The 23,253-nt window shown below is 49.2% G+C and overlaps 1 protein-coding gene across 9 annotated transcripts in view; it reads right to left on the bottom strand.

Annotated features, from left to right (window-relative positions):
• The window catches only part of KMT2C (lysine methyltransferase 2C), a 1,736,691-nt gene that overhangs the window by 113,909 nt on the left and 1,599,529 nt on the right, over positions 1-23,253 (bottom strand). For all 9 annotated transcript variants that reach the window (XM_085632007.1, XM_085632012.1, XM_085632004.1 and 6 more), the window contains one exon: positions 3,037-3,170. In XM_085632007.1, the coding sequence (XP_085488133.1) occupies positions 3,037-3,170 (134 nt within the window). The remainder of the gene's footprint in view (positions 1-3,036; positions 3,171-23,253) is intronic.

Below are 23,253 nucleotides of genomic sequence, written 5' to 3'. Positions count from 1 at the left end.
AACATCATCTTCCCAAAGGTATCCAGTCAATTGGATTTGCAATTGGGTTGAGTGGTAGGGAACGCGACGGGTCTAACTTTGGAGATGAAAGCTTGGACCACCAAGCTCTCTGGGGTGGGGTGCTGGGTGAGGAAAGTGAGGTCCACTGGGGTGGTGCGATGGCAGGCATTTGTCCTGTGCACAAGAGGCCATGTACAGGGCTTGGAACAGATCCCAAGCAGAACTTTGTGAGGGCTTCATTGAAAGAGAAAAATTGTTCTGATAGTGCAACTTGCAGTTGAAGCACCTCCTTCAAGACATTCATCTTGACTGCCACTGAGGGCAACTGAAGTTCCTAGACCTCAGCTGCCCTCCTCACCACCACAGTGAACAAGGCATCCTCCTCCATAGCCACGGTAGGGAGAGAGACCAGGCCAGTGTCCGGTGAGGTGTCCAGTCAGCTGGCTTCGACCAGATGCTCATACTAGGTGCCCTCAGGGTATGGTTAGTTTTGGTAACCATAAGGGTCCTCAGAACCCTCCCTTTCATCACCCAAGACAGGCCTGTCAAAAGAATAAGACAGACTCTGAAATGAGATGGGGGGGGGGGGGAAATCGAACAATGCCAGTCCAGCTCTGTGTCAGAAACGATGGAGGGGCAGTACCACTGGAGTATGTCCGAGGAAGGTCGAGCTCACTCAACTAGTGCTGCTTTGGTCACTGGATCCCGAGGTCCCGGCTTGCGCTGTGCCAGGCTTGCCAGCGGAAAGCCAGCAGGGGGCCCCTCCCAAACCCATTGGCCTTGAGGGCGCTCCAGAGGTAGCCGTCCAATGATGAGGTGCATATCCTCATAAAATTCCTTTAGCTGGGCGAGGGTCGCTCCGGCTCCAAGAAGCTCAGAGAGGTGCAGGGAAGGCCCAGGTGCAGGCTACACCACAGAGCTAGGCCTCGAGTGCGGACGGCCCTGCACCTCATCCAAAGTCATGCGTGGCAAAGTCGAAGACCTTTTTAACTTCTTCTTGTGGGATTTAGGGAATTTTCCTGATGACTTCGAATAGGACAATAATCGCAAGGAGCGGCTCTGCGAACAATCTCAAGACCTTCGTCGCAACTGAGATCTGGAATGTTGCCGGGTCTATCGGCGTCAGGCATCGAGTAGCTTGATTGACCTCTCCCTCAGCGCCTTTGGATGCATGGCACAGCAGTCCTTGCACGTCTTGACATTGTGATCTTGCTCCAGACACCAAAGGCAAAAACATGTGAGGGTCAATCACCGACATCTGGCAGTGACAGGCGCAACATGGTATGAAACCTGCCTTTTAGGAGGACATCCTCACACAAGGAGACAGTCTCAAAAAAATATTCGACAAAAGACAGAAAAATGTCAGTCAAAAATTGACTGGGGAAGCTCTCTCCAGATCTGCTCTGACCTGATGTTAGAGCGCTGGAGTGGCGACTATACAGGCACCATGCATGTAATTTCTGGTGCGGACGAAACAGACTACACAATGTGGAGTGAAATGACCCCACCTACTGACGCAAAGGATACTGCTTGTCAAAGGCTTCTGGATCCAGTCTGATGCCTCGGGAGTATTCTGAGGTAAGGAATCTGCTGCTAGAATTCTCAATCAGATGCAATAACTAGCAAATGTCTTCATTTTGTCTCTAATCTCACTTATTTATCATCATCTGCATACAGCACATATGTCCCATATACTGATCTTTTATCTACAGGTCTCTGTTTCAGATGAGCTAATGGTCCGGTAGATTCCAACCAGTCATAACATGGCACAACATCCATTAGGTAATTACAGAGGGATATCCTGTTCTCATTCACTGCATTGCTGTTCTACAGGTTACCTAGCAGGATAGCAAATCAAAAAATACTAACTATGCGTTTTGGAAATCAAGCCAGATTCACCAGCCTAGGATCTGATCATTTGTGTGTGCATACCGCTGAAAATAGTGTGATTGATTTCAATTTTTCAGCAATAAACAGACCTTTCCATCTCATCCACAGGAAATTGGAATTTCCACATAAACAATTTGGACACTTAGCTTTAAGCTCCAGATTAAATTTACCAATGATTTGAGGGGGCTCTATAGCTGCAAGATAAACCCCTGTATTTTATGAGCTGAAAGAGGACATTAAGCAAAACCTGCTTCACAGGTTTAAATGGAAGCCACTTAGCTCATCATTAATTACACCTCCTACACCCATTTCTCACTTGCGCTTTATTTTCAAATGCGAGTTGCTTGCAGCATCCTGCAATAGGTGTAAGCTTGTGATCCATGTATGACATAATCATACAGTAATTAAGAGTTGAATAACTTGGTCTATGTGCTTACTCCTTGATTACATCCATATATAAGAAGCAGCTGGTTAATTTATTGAAAATGAAGTTTCTATAAATCGCCCAATAGAATAGAATATTCTTTGCTAACCAGGTCTCATTCAAGAATTATAGAGGATGAAAAGCTATCTTGATGCATACATAGAGGGAATGTAAACATTTTAGATTTTTAAATAAATCTTAACTTTATACAAACAAGAGACAGTAAAACATGCGGTAAACTCAGTAAAAATACAGGAAGAATTAAAAGTTTTAAATCAGATAAATCACTGCACCACACAAACGAAAACATAAATTTGAAACTCAGAGGAATAATTTGGTACACTTAAAAAAAAAAGATTGCATCTATTCAACGTCCAGTAACAAAACTATTTGCAACTATTATCAAAATGCTTTAAATGAATAAGATAGGTTAAAAACATTTTCTACGTTTAACTCTTTTCTCAAATAGCTGGTCAGAAGTAATTCTTAAATGGATCACTCAAATACAAGGGGCAGTAATGTATAAGCATCTTCTGAAAAGAACCCATGATTTCAAATAGGGACAGAAATTATGAAAGGAATATCATTAGCGCTCAAACAGTTAGACATGTTTGGCTTTTGAGTGCATACACATTCACTAGATAATATTTGAATGTTAAAGGAAAAATACATAGAATTCAGTAATTTCCTTAGGATATAAGAAAAGGTTTCCTTTTTCATACCTGTTTGATAAGAGGTAGATCTCTGAGGGATTTCCTTACACCGCCGCCAAGAACTACTACTTTACAGTGACGACACCATTGATGTCTTCTTCCTGGACTATTTACAATGTGCTGGTCCTTCAATTCTGGTATAACTAATAATGTATATTTTATTAACAAAAATACAATAATCATTAGTAAAGGTTACTTGCAAAAGTGACAAATTTATTTTTTAACAGTATGTAAATTGAATAACACTAATCTCCCACATTTAGCATGCACATGAATGCTCAGCTGGGGTCAACACTCTGATATTACCAAGAAGATAAACTTCCAACTGTTGTCTGCAAAATGGCACCTTTGTTACAAATAATGTGCCTTGTGCCTACTGATACTTCTGCAGATTATCACCAGTACCAGAGTATAAGCTGTATCTAAGCGGAGAAGTAAACTCCATTTTCCTATACAGAGGTTGTTAAAAAAAAAAAAAAAGTACAAGAACTAGTATCCAAATAGGTTTTGTTCTGAGACGGATTGCAGAATTACTATTGACAACTTTGTAGATCTCCCCGGTTTGATATGCTTGCAATCCAGTCCCCTTGAAAATAAAAATAAAATCAATCTCCACATGTAACCCAAAAAAACTGACTGAAATAATTTAAAAATTGAAGTTTTAGTGACCTGAAACAATTTTGGCATTAAAAAGAATTGGTCTATCTCACAGTTGAAAATGTTTCAATATATGGTAGGAATCGAGCAAGAATTTAAATTAAAGCAGTCCTAACAAGTGGGATGTAAATTTTGCAGGGTGATCCCAAATTTCTACATCTATGTATTTTGGTAGATTGCTATTAAGTGCATGCTCATATTTGAAGAGTCTATGTTTTTGTTGCTGAGATTATTACATAGAACTGTAGGGTCATTTAAAATGGATGTCTAAACATGCACTCTCTGAAGGGAATAGCCCAATGACATGTCAGAACATGGTTTAGCACCAACCAAAAACATAAAGAATGGAACCTGCAACTATATAGATCGGCCATAAAACCACTAGCAATTGACAACAAATGTATCTTTCTAGTGGTGGTAGGTACTTTATGGGATGAAGGATGGAGGCCCACTGGTTTTGAAAGCTGTAACCATAAGCAAATGAGATGATAGTCTGAACTGCACTGAGGCCTTCAGCTCCGGTTCTGGCTCTTACATGCAAACAGGTGATGGAGGGGAAACTCTTGAGCCACTGCCCTCCTCCCATATACACACATTGTGCACTAAAGAGCTGGGGGGAGGACATAATGATCACTTTCACCAGTACTAAAAGCACTGCATTTCTACACCCTAAGCAGAAGTAGAACTCTGTCCAGGATTCTCCTTGGATCGCAGAAGACAGACAGACCAGGGAAACCTCTTTGCTCAAATTTAAGTCTGACACCACCTTTGAGACAGAATGATGGATTCAAATTACCAACATGTCATAATGAAAAGAGTGTATGATTCTGATGCGAATAGGGCATTCTATTAGCCATCACATTTCATTGAAGTAAAGCGGAACAAGACAGGAGTGTCAAACAAAACAACTACAAGTCACATGAAGTCACTGGTTCAAACAGCTTGTGCCTAAGGCGGGAGAGCCTTCTGCCTTAAGTACAACAAGTGGCATGAGATCACTGTCAGAGGTAAAAAGGAGTCCCATGATCTGCTCCATGAGATGTCTATGGCCACCAAATAGGTTTCCCAAGGGTCTACATTTACACTAGACGCTTGAGATTATACATTTGAAACAGCATGTAATAAGGTTAATCCTCTTGAGTAATGTCCAGTGAGATAAGGTATATCACTTTTTACTTTACTGGGACCTAGATGTGGAAGCCCTGACAACCCCTATAATGTCTAGGTTGTCTGTCTCAAAGGAAAGATCAAGGTGAGAAAGCACTAGTTCATTGAAGGGTTCTACTTAATTTGGGCAGGGTGTTTTCAATGAATAAAAAGAGAAAAAAAAAAAGAGTATATGAAGGAGAGATAAAAAAGAGGTTATGCCTAAACTACTAGGGAAATCAGTTACAATGCATAATGCTATTTGGAAGTCTGTAATGTGTTGAGTAGTGCCTTATCTGTGAAAACAGGATATGTACGTGGCAATGCATATGTTTTTTTTTGGTTTTTTTTGTAATAGATTTTTATTGATTTTCAGAAAACATGCATTCAATCCTGCGGTCCTCAGAATGCTCAAGGGAGGAAATCAGCATGCAATGCTATGTATATCATAACAGACTGAACACGAAGTCTCATTCACACCCCTGCGAGGCATCCGTGATACAGCTCAGTCCACCTGCATGCGTAATCCAGTCCAATAGTGTGAAGCAACAAAAAGAACCCTCAACCCCCTCCCTCCCCTCCGACTTCTGAACCACCCCCAACAAGGACCCCCCCACCACCCACCCAAGCATGTCGCCAGTTACTAAGATATTCAGGAATACGAACAAGACTCCCATACCACCTATCAGTCTCCCTTCCGCACAAGCCAAGGTAGTTAGTGAAGAAGGGACACAGGGGGAAGCCTCTTATCGTGATTGCAGTGATCTCATCTCACGCTACGGCCCCGCAGGTGGGAAAGGTCGCTCAAGGGGCCCGCCCCACATCCAATGTTCCCTCTAATTTTTTCCCTATGTGTGCGGCACTGTAAGGTCTCTGTGCGCTGCAGCCAAGGCTATGTGCGCCACTACCCAACCATGTGTGTGGTTGCAGCGACAAATATCCGAGCAGATTGTGTGAGTATTCATGTTAATCGCAGCGCCAGTCATGTGCTGCAATTACCATGAATGCTCTCTCAGAGACACACAATATGCCCCGCACACAGCCGGCCTTAGCGCTGGTGGCGCCCTGTGTGACGTTTGTTGGCGCATGCCAATGACCACCCCCGCCAGTGATTCCCTCCCTATTACCCTTTAACAGTGCCCCTGAAGGTCTCCATTACCACTCTCTCTCAGATGTATTTAATTCGTTTTATAACGTCTCTCATACCAGTGTGGGGTGTACTTTATATTGCACACATATTAAACAGAGACAATAAATCATAGGTATGTAAATCAGTGGATAAGAAATGTTACATATGACCGAGAACTGCAAGGTATAGGAGGGACATGTCATCCATACTGATAGGCAGTATAGTTTAAGAGTGCTTTGTCTGGCGAATCACAAACTCAGAATTTAAAATGTAACACCATGGTTAGGATTTCCCTTTAATAAGAATCACTTTGTACCCAAATGAACCCTTTTTGCAACATTAGGATAATGAATGGCTGGGGAAACAATCATAACGCTCTAATCTATACCTTGCAGTATGCATGAAGTTCTTTGATGACAGTTAATAGATTACTGTTCTATATTAAGTTTTTAACTTATAAATTGCAGGTAACAAAATGACCTCTCTGACATAAGTAGTAACCCGCTAACCAGTTTTAATTCTTTGCACTTTGTGATCTGCATGGTACATGTTCTTTGCAGCAGGCATATTAACCCTCTGCACTACCTTAAAACTTCCACTAGAGAAAATGCCAATCTCTAATACAAGTAACAATTACACCTACAACAAGCCAGGACTGTTGGCTTTGTCATTGGTTTTTATTTGCATATGATAAATAAGGTGGATTTTTATTTTTGTACCGTCTGGGACATCAAAATAAGGATCTGGCAACCCTAGTCAACAGAGTGAACGTTTGTTGCAGGATAAGCCCATTATTTATTTCTTCCACCCTCGATCCCTGATTAATGCCATAATAGCAACAGTTTAACTTGTATCTGAAACCCTACGCCGCAGTCAATAACATGCTGAGTTTCTTCAAGTGTCTGGTAATCAACCCTGCATTCAGACAACTCACTCCTCATTCTCGCCCTTCACTTTCACACTCACAGCGATCACAATTCACTCACACCATTCACCCGCTCACCCTGCACTCACAGTGATCACGCTGCACTCACAATGCATATATGCTGTTCACCCTGTACCTCACCCTGCAGTCCCAGAGCACACTACTCACCCTGCACTCATGTGACACTTCACTCACTTGTCCCCCTCACTGATCAATCTGCAATCTCACTCAAATAAGCCCATCACTAACCATACATTCATTCGTCCCACTCTGCACTTACAGCCGCACCCAAATTCATGTGGTAACCTCACTCAACCTGCAGTCACTCCTCTTACCGTACTCACACTGTTGCATCGCTCACTGTGCACTCACATGGGCACTCCTGCCACCCACACAGTGCAGAGAGTTAATGTGCCTGCTACAAAGAATGTGTACCATGCAGATCACAGAACTGAGTGCGAGTAAACTATGAGTAGCGCAATAAAAAAATTAAATGTTGGTCAGAAAGGTTCTATAGAGAGATGAGGTGCATAGTTGGTGAGTGGTAGTGAGGGAATTCATGGAGAAGGAAATGGGGGAGGGGCGCCAAAAAAGACTGTTGCACCGTGTGCGACTAGTGCTAGGGCCAGCCCTGGCTGTGAGTGTTAGCCCCCGCCCCCAAGTTCACGTCTAGTTGCACCCCCGCGTCTCGGCACCTGCTGAGCACAGCCGGCAGGACCCGGCCCACTTAAAGCCTTGGGTTTGGGGTTACTTTCTGTGTCTGACCCGGCCCACTTAAAGCCTTGGGTTTGGGGTTAGTTCCTGTCGGTCTGCTCTCTGGCGCAGCGAGTCACAGGCATGAAGTAAGTCTGTTGACACCACGGGATGGCAGATCAAAGCACGTCATGCTTGTAGTCAGGGCTTTAAGTGGGATGAAAAAAACATGGGGGGGGGGTCTCTCATAGGGGCTTGGCTAATGTAATTGAGGGAGTGGTTTGAAATACTTAAGCTAAAAATCTGTACTTAGCATAGTGTGCTGCCCCACTGGTATTTTGCTGTGTCTGTCTATTTATCCATAAGTATAAATATATAACACAACGAGTAACATTACACTTACAACAAGCCAGGGCTATTGGCTTTGTTAATGGTAGAAAATTGCATAAGATAAATAAGAAATAGCTATGACTTTGGTGTATATAATATTGGAAATGCTTCTGTACTTGTGGGCAAGGTTGTGGCTAAGGCTAGAGCTGCCGTCTTTCGAGCTGAGAAAGTAGCTTCTAGCCTCACGTCGCTCAACATCCGAAAAATCAAAGCTTGTAGTCTTGCTCGATTAATTTGTTAATAGAGCTCTACACACAATCTGCACCGCTCTATTAGCAAATGAAATGGAGCAAGTCTACAAGCACAACGTGTGCCTTCAGGTAATTCTGAAAGCACAAGTCCGGATTGTAGACTTCCATAGCTGCAAAGGGATTGCTATGTGTGACATTGTCATATTTTCAGTGTAAATATGAGTGACATTTACACCACAATGAGTGACACTTTCTGGCAAACAAATTCAAGCAATGACGACGAGGGAAACATAAATATAAGCAATTACACCCATCTCAGCAATGAGAAACTCCAAGAAGAGTCGCATCATATACCACAGGCTGTATTATTGCAAGAGAAAAGAAGCTCATCAAGAAAATCATTAGCTGACAGAGCTGTCCACCCTGGTCCAGCGTACCGCCCGCCACCATCACATCAGCCACAGCCTGTCCCTACAGGCTCCATTGACTTAGTGACACTCGGCATGCTGAGAAGTTAAGTTGACACGCACCACAGTGGCCCTCACATTCCTCCGACCCAAAAAGAGTTAGTGAGGGTGACTAGTAACGTAGCTTAAAACTGTCAGGGAGCAGTTCACCGCTGTAACAGGGCAGGCAGACGGCAGCTCAGAAGGTGATCAAGACTGTCACCGCGCGTGCCACTAAAGCACATTTTTATTAGCATGAAAGGTAACACCGCCTCGTCATGTTGGGCAGCGGTAACAACACAGCGCAGCACTTCACAGTGAAAGTGTAATACAACTTTGCACACACGTCACCAGTGTGGTCCATCTGAATGTACTGAGTCGCTGGTGAGACGTGTGTGCAAAACAGCATACACAAACATGAAGGTCACTGGGGGCCGTCCCAACTGGGGATTATACATGCACACATTCATATACAATAATTTCATATAAATATGCAAAGTGATCACCGTTGATGGCGTCTGCTCTAACGCCCTCTTTCACTCTGCAGCTAATACTCCTGCATCTATAAATAAGGTTTGTTAACAATTTTAGGCCTCTGAGATTACTTTACTGAGGCGAGCCCGACTCGAACCCACGGCAATTGGCAGGCCGTGGCCACGGCGACTCATGGACTCCTCGGCAACGCCCAGCGGTAGTCTGGTTCAGCTATAAGTACCTCTGGGCTGCTAAGGAACCGCTCGGGTCGGGTCCGGTCGTGGGACCACTTTACTGTGGTGCAAGCACAGCAGCTCTGCGCTGCCATGATAAAGAGCACTCACTGCAAGTTCACGCCAGCCTCACTCACTTCTTTGCATTTCTTTTGTTGAAAGGACGCAGCTGCGGGACAGATTGTGTGCCTTTGTTAAAGTAATCATGTTAATTGAAGCGCATGATGGGCGCTACGATTAACATGAATACTTTCGCAAAGGCTTACATTCTGTCCTGCAGGCGCCCTTTCATCAAATGAAATGCAGCAAGTGCAGGAGGCACTTGCTGCTGGACTAACCTGCTGTAGTGCGCGCTTCAAATGCCACACTGCGCGCTCGAAGAGAGACCAGTGGGCGAGCGCCCACGTGCGCAGCTTACTGGGAACAATGCCCACATCCCCCACATCCAGTGTATCCTCATCTTCTACGGCCGGATGGTTGACTAGTTCTAGGAGTGCCACCCACGCCCAGGCCATTTCCAGTGATTTCTCACTCCCATTACACTGAGCCATACATAACCTATAGTTCCCTTCACTTTCTGCCCATTTCACCAGCACCTTATTCCAGCGCACCAAACTAGACACCTGCCTCGCTTTCCAGTGGGAAGTAAGCTCTCTCTTAGCCAAAACCAGCCCATGGTCAATAAACTTGCTGGTAATCTTGGTCTTGGTGGTGTGTGGAAACCAATGAAACAAGCAGACCCCCGGTGTCACTGCTATCTCCCTCTCCATCCCAGTCCTCAGAGCAGTCGTCACCTCTCTCCAGAAGTTTCCCACCTTCGGACAGTCCCAGAACATGTGGAGAAAACTCGCCCCATCCTGGTCGCAACGGGGACAAGTGGCCGTCACCCCAAAGTATTCAGTAATTTTACCAGGCGTGAGGTAGGCCCTGTGGAAGACATAGAATTGAATGAGCTGGAAACGCGCATTCTGAGAACATTTCCACGGCCGCTCTACAATCGCCTCCCAAGGTTTTTCTGCAATGGGCCTCCCCAGATCCGCCTCCCACTTTAGGCGCAACGCCGTCAGGGGTTGACGCAGATCCCGGGTAATCCGTCGGTAGAGGCAGGTCACCGCTTTAAACGTGCCCACCGCCATCACTACATATTGACAAGCGAGAAACGTTTCTGGTTCCAACAGTCCCTTTCACCAGTGCTTTCTGATAGCCACTGTCAGGGCAGCATGCAAGAGAAAGTCCTCCCGCGGGAGATCATGTCGCTCCCTGATGTCATTAAAAGGAAGAATGTTACCGTCCTCATAAAGGTCACCTATTGCCATAACTCTTCCCACACCAGAAATTGGCCCCAATCTCTCCCGTGGGGCAATGCCAAGCACATCTTCAGCGAGATCTCGGGCGCATACGGAGTCTTAGCGTGCGCCCTCCTGGCCAGTTGTGCCCAACACTGGCGCACCGTGCGCAAATCTGGCGGCAGTAAGTCACCTCTCAGCGGGGTCCGCAGCAGCACACAGGACAATTGGTCCCAACTCGGATCCAACCCACCCTGGTCCTCCGTGCGCCGAATATGGTCCGCTACCCATTTCGTAAACCATTGAAGCTGCGCAGCATGAAAATAGGCCTCTAGGTCCGGCAAAGCAAGGCTCCCCTCTGCCGTGGGCCGCTGAAGGGTGGTCAAAGCAACCCTCCATCTCCCAGTCCCCCATATGAGCAAGTTACTTACCTTACTTACCTTCGGTAACGATATATCTGTAAGAAACATTAGTTAGATTCCTCACCTTAGAATATCCCCAGGCGTCAGGCTGGATCTGGAAAGATTTTTCGTCAGCAATACCCCTAGCGCGTCGCTAGGCGTAGTCTGTTGCTCCGCGTCCGTCGTCGGCATGACGTCGGAGTACTTCGACGCCGCCCTCGCATGCTGACGTCAGTTCTTGTACATAGCTTTCCGCGCCAGGAACGCAGAGCCATGCAAGAGACAGACACTGGTGCCAAAAAATTCTAGGGCCCTGAAAGGGATAACCTCAACCCTAGATATCGGTTCGCAGAGCGGGGAGGATGGGTGAGTCGGTGAGGAATTCTACTAACTAATGTTTCTTACAGATACATCGTTACCGAAGGTAAGTAACTTGTTCATCTGAAAGAAACACGTTAGATTCCTCACCTTATAATAGATACCCCAGCAAAACCATCCCCGGTGGTGGGTCTGCGAACCAATATCTCACCAGAAAGTCCTGGAGAACAGAACGACCAAAGAAGCCGTCTCTCCGGACTTGGCTGTCCAGGCAATAATGCTTGGCAAACATGTGCAGCGAGGCCCACGTTGCTGCCTGACAAATGTCCTGCAAGAGGACTCCCCGACCCAGGGCAGTCGTCGCCGCCGTGGCCCGAGTGGCATGGGTCCTCAGCCCAACAGGAGGTCCCTTTTTAGCTAAGGAGTAACAAGCTTTGATGCACAAAACGACCCACCGAGAGATGGTCCGCTTGGTCACCGCCCGCCCCTTCTTAGCGCCCACGTAGCCAACGAAGAGTTGGTCGTCCACCCGGAACTGTTTTGTGCGGTCCAGATAGAAGGAGAGCGCACGTTTTGGGTCCAGACGGTGGAGCCTCTCTTCCTCTTTCGAGGGATGCAGAGGCGGAAAGAAGGTGGGCAGCGTAACAGACTGCCCCATGTGAAAGGCAGTCACAACCGAAGGAAGGAAGGGCGAGTGCGGAGCACAACCTTGTCCGGATGGATAGAAAGGAAAGGAGGCTTAGAAGAGAGAGCCTGGAGCTCACTCACCCTTCTAGCAGAGGTGATGGCTACCAGGAAAGCAGTCTTAAGCGTCAACAGACGAAGAGTACAATTATGAAGTGGCTCAAAGGGAGCGGACATCAGATATGTCAAAACAAGATTCAAATCCCACTGAGGCATTACGAAAGGGACAGGAGGAAACATGTGAGTAATGCCCTTAAGGAATCGAGAAACAACAGGGGATTTGAAAAGAGAAGGCTGATCAGGAAGCCAGAGATAGCAGAAAGATAACCTTTAAGAGTGCCCAGAGCAGAGCCCTGCTGGGCCAAAGAAAGAAGGAAGAGAAGAACCTCAGAAAGAGGGGCGGAAAGGGGATCCACAGCCTTTGCTGTGCACCATGCCACAAATTTGTTCCACTTACAGGCGTATACCGTTTTAGTGGAGGGACGCCTGGCTGCCAGAATCACATCGCACACTTCAGAAGACAAGTCAAATGGCATCAACTGTCGCCGCTCAATCTCCACGCATGGAGGTGGAGACTGGACAGGTTCGGGTAGAGGACCGTCCCCTGCTGCCGCGACAGAAGGTCCTCCTGAAGAGGCAGTCGTATCGGGGGGATCGATTGACAGAGTAGCTCGGGATACCAGTACCTTTGTGTCCAATTGGGAGCCACCCAGATGACTTGGGCCCAGTCGCGCCTGATCTTCTTCAGCACTCTGGGCAGAAGTGGTATAGGTGGAAAGGCGTACAACAGACTGCAACTCCACTCGCGGCGAAAAGCGTCCCCGAGCGAGTGCCGCCTTGGAAACTCCAACGCGCAGAACTGCTGACATTGCGCGTTCTCTTCGGTGGTGAATAGATCTAACCGAGTTTAGACGCCATTCGTGATCCATCATGCACCGGCGGCTGAGTTCGTCTGCTCTGGCGTTCAGAGAGCTCGCCAGATGTTGAACCACCAGGGTGATGCCCTGATGTTCCAGCCATGTCCAGAGGCGCAGAGCCTCTTGACAAAGGGTTCACGACCCCACCCCGCCCTGTTTGTTGCAATACCACATGGCGGTGGTGTTGTCCGTGTACACCTGCACCACACTTCCCCGGACAACGGGAAGGAATGCCTTCAGTGCAAGTCGGATCGCTCTCAGCTGCAAAAGGTTGATATGGAACCGAGACTCCGCCGGAGACCAGAGTCCTCTGATCTCCACCTCCTCCATGTGGCCCCCCCATCCCAGGAGGGATGGGGGGGGCCCGGGTGGGGTAGGGAGAGGGAACTGCCGCTGACCCAAACGCGGTTCGTGAGCCACCACTGCAACTGTTTTGCAGTGCCATCCGAGATCAAGACATGGTCGGACAGGTTGCCCCGATGCTGGGCCCACTGAAACTTCAGGTCCCACTGCAGAGCCCGCATTCGCCACCTGGCGTGATGCACTAACAGGATGCAGGAGGCCATCAGACCCAGAAGCCGCAGCACCAACCTGACCGAAACCTGGGATAGAGGCTGAAAGATGGGAATCAGAGCCTGAATATCCCGGACCCACTGCTCCGGAGGATAAGTCCAGAACCTCCCCGATGAAAAGGAGCTTCTGGGAGGGACTCGGATGCGACTTCGGCACGTTGATGGAGAACCCCAGCAAATGCAGGAGGTCGGCCGTAGTCTGGAGGTGGGAGACGACTTGCTGGGGCGAGCCCGCCTTCAACAGCCAGTCGTCGAGATAGGGGAAGACTGGAACCCCTGATCTGCGCAGATGAGCTGCGACCACCGCCATCACTTTCGTGAACACCCGAGGGGCACTGGTGAGGCCGAAGGGGAGCACCGTGAACTGAAAATGCTCCTGACCCACGTGAACCGCAGGTAACGCCGGTGGGCCGGCAGGACGGGAATGTGAAAATCAGCGTCCTGCAAGTCCAACGCTACCATCCAGTCTCCTGGATCCAGGGCAGCCAGAACCTGAGCTAGTGTAAGAATCTTGAACCTCTCCTTCCGGAGGAAGGCGTTGATGCTCCTGAGGTCCAAGATAGGGCGTAAGCCCCCTTTGCCCTTCTTGGGAACCAGAAAGTAGTGGGAATAGCAACCACGAGATACTTCTGGACCAGGAACGCGCTCAACGGCCCCCTTGGCCAAGAGAGCTGCAACTTCCTCCCGTAGAAGATTCAAGTGATCCCCCGACATGCAGTGGCACTGCGGTGGCATGGCTGGAGGGGTCGTCTCGAAGGGGAGGGAGTAGCCCCTGTCTGACGTGATGGAACGCCAGTGGAGCAGGTGATGGCGAACTCTGCCTCCCACTCGCGTGGAATGGGCCTGAAAGCACAGACTAGGAGGGCTTTGAGGCGGATGCTGCCGGGGTTGATGCGGACTGACCGGCACGTTGACCCCCGGTACCGCCTCGGCGGAATCCACGTCCGCGTGCAGGTTGGTTCTGCGGCCAGTGGCTAGGCAGACGTGAGGGGGCGCCCCTTCCTTGGCCACGAAAGGGACGAAAAGCGGAGGTTTGCGGACGCGGTCCCGAAAGGCCCAAGGACTTGGCCGTAGCCTGGGAGTCCTTGAAGCGCACCATCCGCCTTTTCGCCAAAAAGGCGAGTGCCATCAAAGGACATATCCATGAGGGTGCTCTGGACATCCCCTGAGAAAGACGTGGACCGCAGCCAGGCGTGGCGGCGGAGCGCCACCGTGGTTGACATCGCCCTACCCAGCGAGTCCGTAGTTTCTAGTCTACATCGAATAGCATGTCGTGCTGCATCCCGCCCGTCGGCAAGAGCCTGGGCGAGCCGCGTACGGGCCTCCTCCGGACACTGGGGCAGCACGTCCTCCACCGTATCCCACAGAGAGTGAGAATAACGGTCCAAGAGGCAAGCGGTGTTCAAGGACCGCAGTCCCAAACTAAGGGAAGAGAACAGCTTCTTACCAAACTGGTCCAGCCTCTTGGATTCCCGATCCGGGGAGCGGACAGGAAGGAGGATTGGGAAGTAGAGGCCTCGATAACCAGGCTCTCGGGCGTGGGGTGTTGGGACAGAAAACTGGGGTCGCCCGGAGCAGGGCGGTGGCGCCAGGCCACGTTCCGATCCACAGGAGGTACTGTGGAGGGCTTGGACCAGGTGCCCTTCAGAACGTCCACTAGTGCCTCATTGAACTGCAGCAGAGGCTCCGAGGAGCTTGCTGACGGTTGAAGCACTTCGGTGAGGATGTTAGTCCTCACGGCCACAGCAGGCAGCTCCAGCCCAAGGGCTTTGGCCGCCTTGCGCAGCACCACGGAAAATGCAGCACCTTCCTCCGAAGCCAGAGTCGGAGGAGAGATGAAACCAGTGTCCGGGGAGGTGTCCAGACCACTGGCATCCCCCAGCTCATCTGCCCAGTCCTGAAATAAGTTGGCCTGCATGGCCAGAGGGTCCTCAGACCCCTCCCAGTCGCCCCCGTCATCAGATTCCTGATCAACAGGGGGAATAATCGGAGCCGGACGGTAGATGAAATTGTCATCCGTCGGCTGCGGCGCCGGGCAGCGCCGGCCTGAACCGGGGGAACGGCGTCGTCCGGAGACGGCGCCGGGGGTGGAACCTGTCTCGGCGCCGTGAGGTCGACCTGCACCGACTAAGATCCAGGCCTGGATCCCACGGGGACCTGCGGCGTCGGGACCGAAGTCGACGTCGGCGCCGGGGTCGGAGCTGCAGGCTCGCTAGGTCGCCCAGTTGAGCCCGCAGGGCAGGAAGGCGCGCCGGCAGGCGTCGACGGCGGGGCCAGGCCCCTCTTGGCCGAGAGGAAGGCACTGATCTCCGCCGGAGTCGCGTCAGTCCCAGGGACCGGTGGGTATGGGGACGGACACGGCTCCTGTGGCTCCGGTGGAGCCGCAGGGGTGGTACCACCCGGACCCTCGACCGAGTCGTGCGACCAGTGAGGGGAGTCCGAAGAGCGGTGTCGTCTCTTGGACTTCTTACCATACTTCGACTTAACCGAAGACTTGGAACCCGATGAGCGGTGATGGTGGCTGCGGCTCCGCGACCGGTCCTTTGACCTCCTCCTGGACCGGGACCTTGAACGACGCGGAGCAAAGTGTCGGAGCTCGAGAAGCTTGCGGGACCGCTCCCGCCTAGCCTTCGAGGTCAAGGCCTGGCAGTCGAGGCACGACTCCGCATCGTGGTCGGCCCCCAGGAAGTAAAGGCACCGGTGGTGGTGATCCGTCACCGACATCAATCGGTGACAGGAGTCACAGGCTTTAAACCCAGGCATCCTACCGGCACCAGTTTGAGTCGAGTAGACAAAAGAGTCCAAAAAGTTTTAGTCAAAAAGTGACTAAAGGGGTAAGCTCTTCCCGGATCGGCGTTGTCTGGCGCGGAAAAAAGAAGAACTGACGTTAGCGCGCGAGGGCGGCGTTTAAGTACTCCGACGACGTCATTCCAGCGCACGACGCCGACGACGGACGCGGAGCTGCAGACGACGCCTAGCGACGCGCAAGGAGTATTGCTGACCAAAATTCTTTCCGGATCCAGCCTGACGCCTGGGGATATTCTAAGGTGAGGAATCTAACTAACGTGTTTCTTTCAGATAAACCCCGTAATCAGAGTATTATGCTGGGCAAAGAGTTTACCCAGGATCCAAACGGGGAGCGTCCCGAAATAATAGAGGAACCTGGGAAGGATGACCATTTTCACCAAGGCCACCCTGCCTGCAACAGACAGTGGAAGAGTCCCCCCAAAAATCAAAACAGGTTTTCGCCCCATGCACCGTCCGCCCCACATTGCCCTCCAAAAGATTGTCAGGAGCATGATAAATCTGGGTTCCCAAGTATGGCAAACATCAACACTCCCATGGAACATCCCCTGCCCTCGGATGGACTATCCTGTCTGGTTTAGTAGAAATCAAACATGACTTGGCCAAATTCACCCGGAGTCCCGCCACCCTCCCCGAGGTCTCCAACAAGGTCCTTGCTCCCCAGAGGGCGTCCCCAGCGTCCGGCAGGAACATGAGGAGATCGTCCGCATACAATGCTATATGCTGCATTCGTCCCTCCACCAAGAGCCCAGGGAAATACTTCCCTGACCTAGCGTGAGCAGCCGTGGGCTCCATTGCCAGGGCAAACAATAAAGGGGACAACGGGCACCACTGCCTCGTCCCCCGAGCGACTGTACAGGCAGCAGAAATCAATCCCCCCCCCACCCCCCGTCTGCACCCTGGCAGTAGAAGCACTGTATAGTAGCGCCGTCCACTGTATAAAGCGTTCACCCAAACCGAATTCCCGCAAGATCTTAAGAAGATATGGCCACTCCAGGCTATCGAAGGCCTTTTCAATATCGACCGCAAAAATGCAGGCCTCACCCTTATCATAGGAGTCTGACCTCAAAATGCGCATAAGTCTGCGCACATTCATCGCGGTATTTCGGGAAGGAATAAATCCATCTTTATCCGTATGAATCAGTTTCGTCATATGGGGCATCAAACGACTGGCCAAAATCTGACTTAAGATCTTGTAATCACGATTAAGCATCGCTAGGGGCCTATACAAGGAGCGGTCCCAAGCATGTTTGCCTGGCTTGAGAAGGGGAACTATGAGGGCTTCGCGCGTGGAGGCCACCCTCCTGACGCGCCTTGTTATAGAGCGCCACCAAACAGGGAACCAAAACATCTGTGTAGGCCGCATAAAATTGAACAGGAAGCCCATCAGTGCCCGGGGTTTTGTTTCTGGCCATGTGCTTTAAGGCGCTGCGGACTTCGCCCGCCTCAATGCCCCGACCAAGAGCTTCGGCATCCTCAAGCCGTGGAAGCCCAGCCTGTGGCAGAAACTTCTCATCCCCCGGGAGCCCAGGACCCAGTCTGCTCCGGTATAACTCTGTAGGAAGCAGTCGATGATACTCTTTTGGGTGTACAACACCTCATCTCCCTGGCCTCTCAGTTCCGTTATCAATGTCCCTCTACGCGCCGGATTGGCCAGCCAGGCAAGAAACGCCCCAGCCTTATCACGCTCCGCATGCACCTTGTCTGTGTATGCCTTAAAATCGAAGCAGCGTAACCTCTCTATTTGTACTGCTAGCTCTTCTTGAGCTTCAAGTAAACCTGCCTGTTTGTCCGGACGCTCTGGGTGCTCCTTCTCCAAATCGTGCACCCTCTGTTCTGCCTTAAGTAAGTCTTGCAGCAACCCTTTGCGCACTCCTAATACCTCTCCTACGCAGCGCCCCCTAAATACTGACTTAAGAGCATCCCATTCAACCACCAACGAAGAGGCCATGTTGGTGTTAGCCCTAAAATATTCGTCAATGACCGCTCCAATATTAGCATGGAACACTGGGTCTTCTAATGGGTCAGGTCGAAGCCGCCAAGTGGGGATGGCAGGGCGATCTCAAAGCCAGTGTAGGATTGTCAAGAGTGGGTTATGATCATACAATGTCCTAGCTAAGTATTCACTATGTACCATCCCCCCATGGGCATTTGGGGAGCTAAGGATCGAGTCCAACCGAAATGCAGGTCATGCAACGATGAGAAATAAGAGTAATCCCTGTCAGACGGGTGGTGCGCCCTCCAAGTATCAGTTAACCCCCATTGTTGTTGCCAATCCCGCCACACCGCAGCCAGCCTATGGATCAGGGAATCCGCAAGAGGGGGATGGGAGCGATCTAGGGAGATATCAGTGATGCAATTGAAGTCTCCCCCCAAAAGCACCGTGCCCGTCAACAAGGGAGGCAGTTTCCCAGAGAGGTGTGCAAAAAAGGAAGTCTGATCTGTATTGGGGGCATATATGCTCCCCAACACAATGTCCCTGCCGTCTAATCGCCCCGCCACCACAACATATCGACCTTCAGGACCAATCACCAGCCCAGTACTCTGAAACAGTACCCCCGCCCTAACCCAGTGGCAATGCATATGTTTTAAGCATTCAGTAAGAGCACAAAATATTCAGGCTATTGCATCAGACATGGAATATCAGGGGGATTATGGGTCCCTCCCTTATTACATGCTACCTCTGATATTTTCGGTAGCAAGTGTATCCATTACTCAAAGTCTTTGCTCTCCATAGCTCTCACCTTCGATGAAAAAATGTAACTTTGTCCTTTGCACTGGCTTTCCTTGGCTAGTTAAGATATTTAAAATCACAGGTCGTCCAGTGGAAGTTGATTTCTTCGAACAAAACCAAAACAAATATAGCTCGAAGAGATTTATCATAAGTAATATTAAAAATATTAAATTATATGCTTCAACTCTATTTCTAAAAAAATAATTTATGTTTTACTCAGGCCTCTTTGAAATTTTCATTATGCTGGCGTAATTTCATGTTACATTTTTTTATGCGTTTTAGCCACGTCACGTAATAACATGCCTTTTGAAGCAAACATTAGTTCATGGCAACAACGTCAATGATTTGAAGGCGAGAGGCTGCTGTTTTCGTCATATGTGGGGTTTCTTAGCACAAAATCTGCTGAACATTAGGATGCCATTTGAACTAAAATATAGTGCCAAAGGCCAGTTTCACATTTTGCATATTTGTTCTGAAATTTCACGTATTTAAACCAAAGCAAATTAGGCAAATTTTGCACAGCCCTAGTTTTAGCTACTTTAAGCCAAGAGTGTGGCAATCTGTGGAGCATGACCAAGCTAATTTTGGGAGAAGTTTGCTGCCTCTTTTTCAGTACCCAGAAAGGAAAAGGGGAAGAAAAGAAGTAGTCCATTTTCCAGCTCTCTCATCTTAAAAACACATTTCATACATGTTCACAAGTCAACAGGTAGATATCGAGAGGCAGCGAATGGAGTGTGAGAAGTTGGCCCGATATATGATGTCACTAGTTCTAGTGTACACCTTGTATCAGTCCAAACAACCCTTATGGTGATTGGTTGTAAAGTCAACCTTATAGACCAGCTATCCTAGTGGTAGCATGGACAAGAGCAGTCTTAGGCTAAACTCTGTACGGCATGTGAAGCCAGCTGTTATACAATTTGCAATCCCTTGAATACCAAATGAAAGGACACCACAACAGAAATATGAAAACAGAATGAATTTATTCTAGTCAAAATACCCTCAGCACTCTTTATGAGATTCGAGGTAAGTACAACACAGTCTTATTTAAGCATACATAAGTCACACAGGTAAGTAATACAGTTAGGCCCTAGGGGGCCACGCAAACCATATACTAAGTGGTATAAGGACCACTGTCACGAACACAGGTTAGGCCTAGGGAATCGCTGGGGCTACACTATACTACCGGTTGCTAGGCAGTGGGGGGCCCACGGGATTCAGGTGCAGAGTGGAAACACTCACGCGTAATGCGTTAAAGTCGATAGAAATAGTGCTGTTTAGAAATAAAGAGTTTTAGGACACTTCGGAAAGAGCTAGGAGTTAGAGACTTGGAAACTAGACCCTAGGATAGTCAATACCCTTGTGAGTACTCAGTTTACCTAGCCCACGGGCTGCTGGTGCATAGGTGTGAACTTGCGTCTGGTTTCGTCGTTGACTCCTATGGATGCCTGAAGAAAAGGTGCTGACAGGCAGTCAGTGAAGAGTGTCCGGTGGATTCCAAGGTTGGAATCAAGAAGGAGGGTACCTGCAAGCAGAGGGGACAGAGTCTAGGTCACCAGCCAGGAGCCGGGAAGGAACCAGGAAGGAACCAGGCGATGTCGTGAAGATGCAGGTGAAGAGGTGAAGCTTGTCACAGCAGCCACGGGTACCAGGAGGCGTCGAGGACGTCCAGAACCAGGAGGCGAGCTGTCCCACGAGGGCTCTTGCTGTTGGCTGCGTCGATGTCGAGTTCGGACCCAGCAAGCCTTGGCAAGCGCAACCCACGCAGGATGAAGGATTTGCTTCTGTTGCACGCCAGGAAGGCCTGAGGTACTTCCCTTTCGCAGGAAAGCAAGGGCCAGTCTGGAGGAGCCAAACCAGCGGTGGAAAGTTAAGGGTTCGTCGTCACGGAGGTTACTAGCCAACGGGCAAGCAACCGGACAGACGCGTCGAGCAGGAAAATGCAGAAGAGCCCCATGCAGAACTCGTGGAGTGTGGAGGGCTTATCTTCTGTGCAGATGGTGCTCGGGGTTGGGGCTTCTCAATCCCCAGAGCACAACTTCGAGGATGCCTCAGAAGCTGCGCTGGAAGCTAGTAGCCAATTTTCCCAGGTAGCCGGTCCCACGTCTCTCGTCGCCTCCACGGATCTCAGCTTTGCTGTGGATGTGAATCAGGGTCGGAGAAGTCTGGAAGTCAAGGCGCTGGTCGGGCTCTGCAGTCGGTTCCTCGTAGAACTTGGGCAAAGCAAACAGTAGGTCGCTTGATGGTGCCTGTTTGCACAGGGTGGCCACTCCTTGGCCACAAGGGAGATTCTTCAGTCTTCTTCCGTAGTCGAATGTCGAAGGTCCAGAGTTTCTGTTCAAGTTGCAGTTTTTCAGGATAATCCAAAGTCCTAGGGACTCAGCTCCCACTCTTATACTAATCTGGGGGGCTGGGTTACCTGCTAGGTCCCTCCTATGGGTGGGACCAGGGAGGGGGGTGGTTACACCCCCTTCCCTTTGTCCAGTTTCGCGCCAGGACTGGGGCTGGAGTGCCCCAGCACTGGTTTGAACCGGACTATGCATGGGACACCTTGTGTGCCCCAGACAGTGTCTCGTTTCTTTCATCCCTTCCTTCCCCATACACTAAGTCCTGTCTAGGGTGGTGCTAGCACCTCCCACGGCAGGAAACCTATTGTCCAAGCCTCCCTCGCTGGTAGGACTCCCAGCAGCAGGAGGTCGGACTTGTGTCTGTGGCAGCAGCATCCATTTTGTGATGCTGGGGCTCTGGTTAACTTTAACCGGGTAGTAGGTCTTCAACATGTCTTCTCCCTCTAGAAGGGGGGAATACTATCCTCATCGCCAGAAATGGCGTGGGAGTAGTATTCCAAAGTGTTAGACACCTTACACGACATGTTTTGATAAAGCCAAACCATAGTTACCATAACCGCGAGGATTATAAGGCACTTTAAGAGTATATGGTAGGCGATATCATAGAACAGCTATAAGGACATGGTTCCGAAAGCTGCAGACAGGCTCAGCTCATGCTAGAGCACCATCTCACATGTTACAAAGCACTCTGCCTTCAGGATTGTTAAGGCCTGCCATAGGAGTGACTGAAAGATTACCCATGCGTCTATATAGAAGGTAGGTATAGGAATACTATACCTAAGCAAGGGGTGATTACACGACCTTGCCCCAGCTGAGTGATCAGCCAGTTGTGTCATGATGGGAGGCCAGCCAGGGGTGGCCTAATACATGCTGCATCCCCTGGTAGGCCTAGGGTACACCCATGCCCTGGGTACCTAAGGTACACTGTACAGGGCACTAGAGGATGATCCTTACTAATTGGGTTATGTAACTAAAGTACATAGTGTGAATTTAGAGAGAGAACAGCTGGGCTGTGGGTCTGATTAGCAGGCCCACAGCCACATCTACGTCGAAAACCAGTGAAGCAAAAGCAAAAAGTGGCGGTGACCATAGAAAGCAGACCCTACTCTCCTACATGGAGCATAGTGTTTGTATGCAAAAAAAGGTAATAGAGTGCTCTCTAGTCCCTACTGAATATTGGTCATGCGCCCCACAGGCAAATGTCAGGCTACTCCTTAAGAGGCTTTAGGTTTGGGCTGCTAAGTTCAGAGTCTTATCATTGAACAAGAATTGCTTAAGTGGACTTATGTCCACAATGCAGGGTGCAGTGGCATTGATGACTAGATAAAGCCTGGCAATTAAGGGTCACACCGCTCTACTGTGCAGTTGTAGACTACCAGATAGTATTTGAAAGGGTAAACAAAAGTAAATTCCGAAAAATCTTGTAATGGTGCACCGAATGGACTAATGGTGGATTGTAGCGAGATTACAATATAACATTTAGGGACAAGTTAGTCTGCAGAATAATACATTTGGTAAGGAAAGGCATAGGGCACTTGTAAGAGAAGGATTTGCTCTCATGCAAATTTTGTTTACACTATATATCTGTGTAGTTATAACAGAGTTGCCTATGGGTAACCAATTCCCTTGTAAGAGTAATGCGGACCCCACCGATGCATCATATATGCTGATGACTTCCCGATACTCCTAAAAACACTCAGTGGTTTACAGGTATTAGAAGTCAGTTTGATGCATACAGAGAACAATCCATTAGTTCTTAACTTTGCTGAAACAAAAGTCACGTCGTTCGGAAGGGTTAATTAATATGAGAATTGTATCTAAAGTTTACTAAACTACTGAATGTCAGGGACTACAAGTATCTTGGCGACAAAGTCAATTAC

Source organism: Triturus cristatus, chromosome 10, assembly GCF_964204655.1.
Source record: "Triturus cristatus chromosome 10, aTriCri1.1, whole genome shotgun sequence".
In the NCBI taxonomy this organism is placed as follows: domain Eukaryota; kingdom Metazoa; phylum Chordata; class Amphibia; order Caudata; family Salamandridae; genus Triturus; species Triturus cristatus.
The sequence above is the reverse complement of the archived record's forward strand: the minus strand, read 5'-3'. Positions and strand labels throughout refer to the sequence as shown.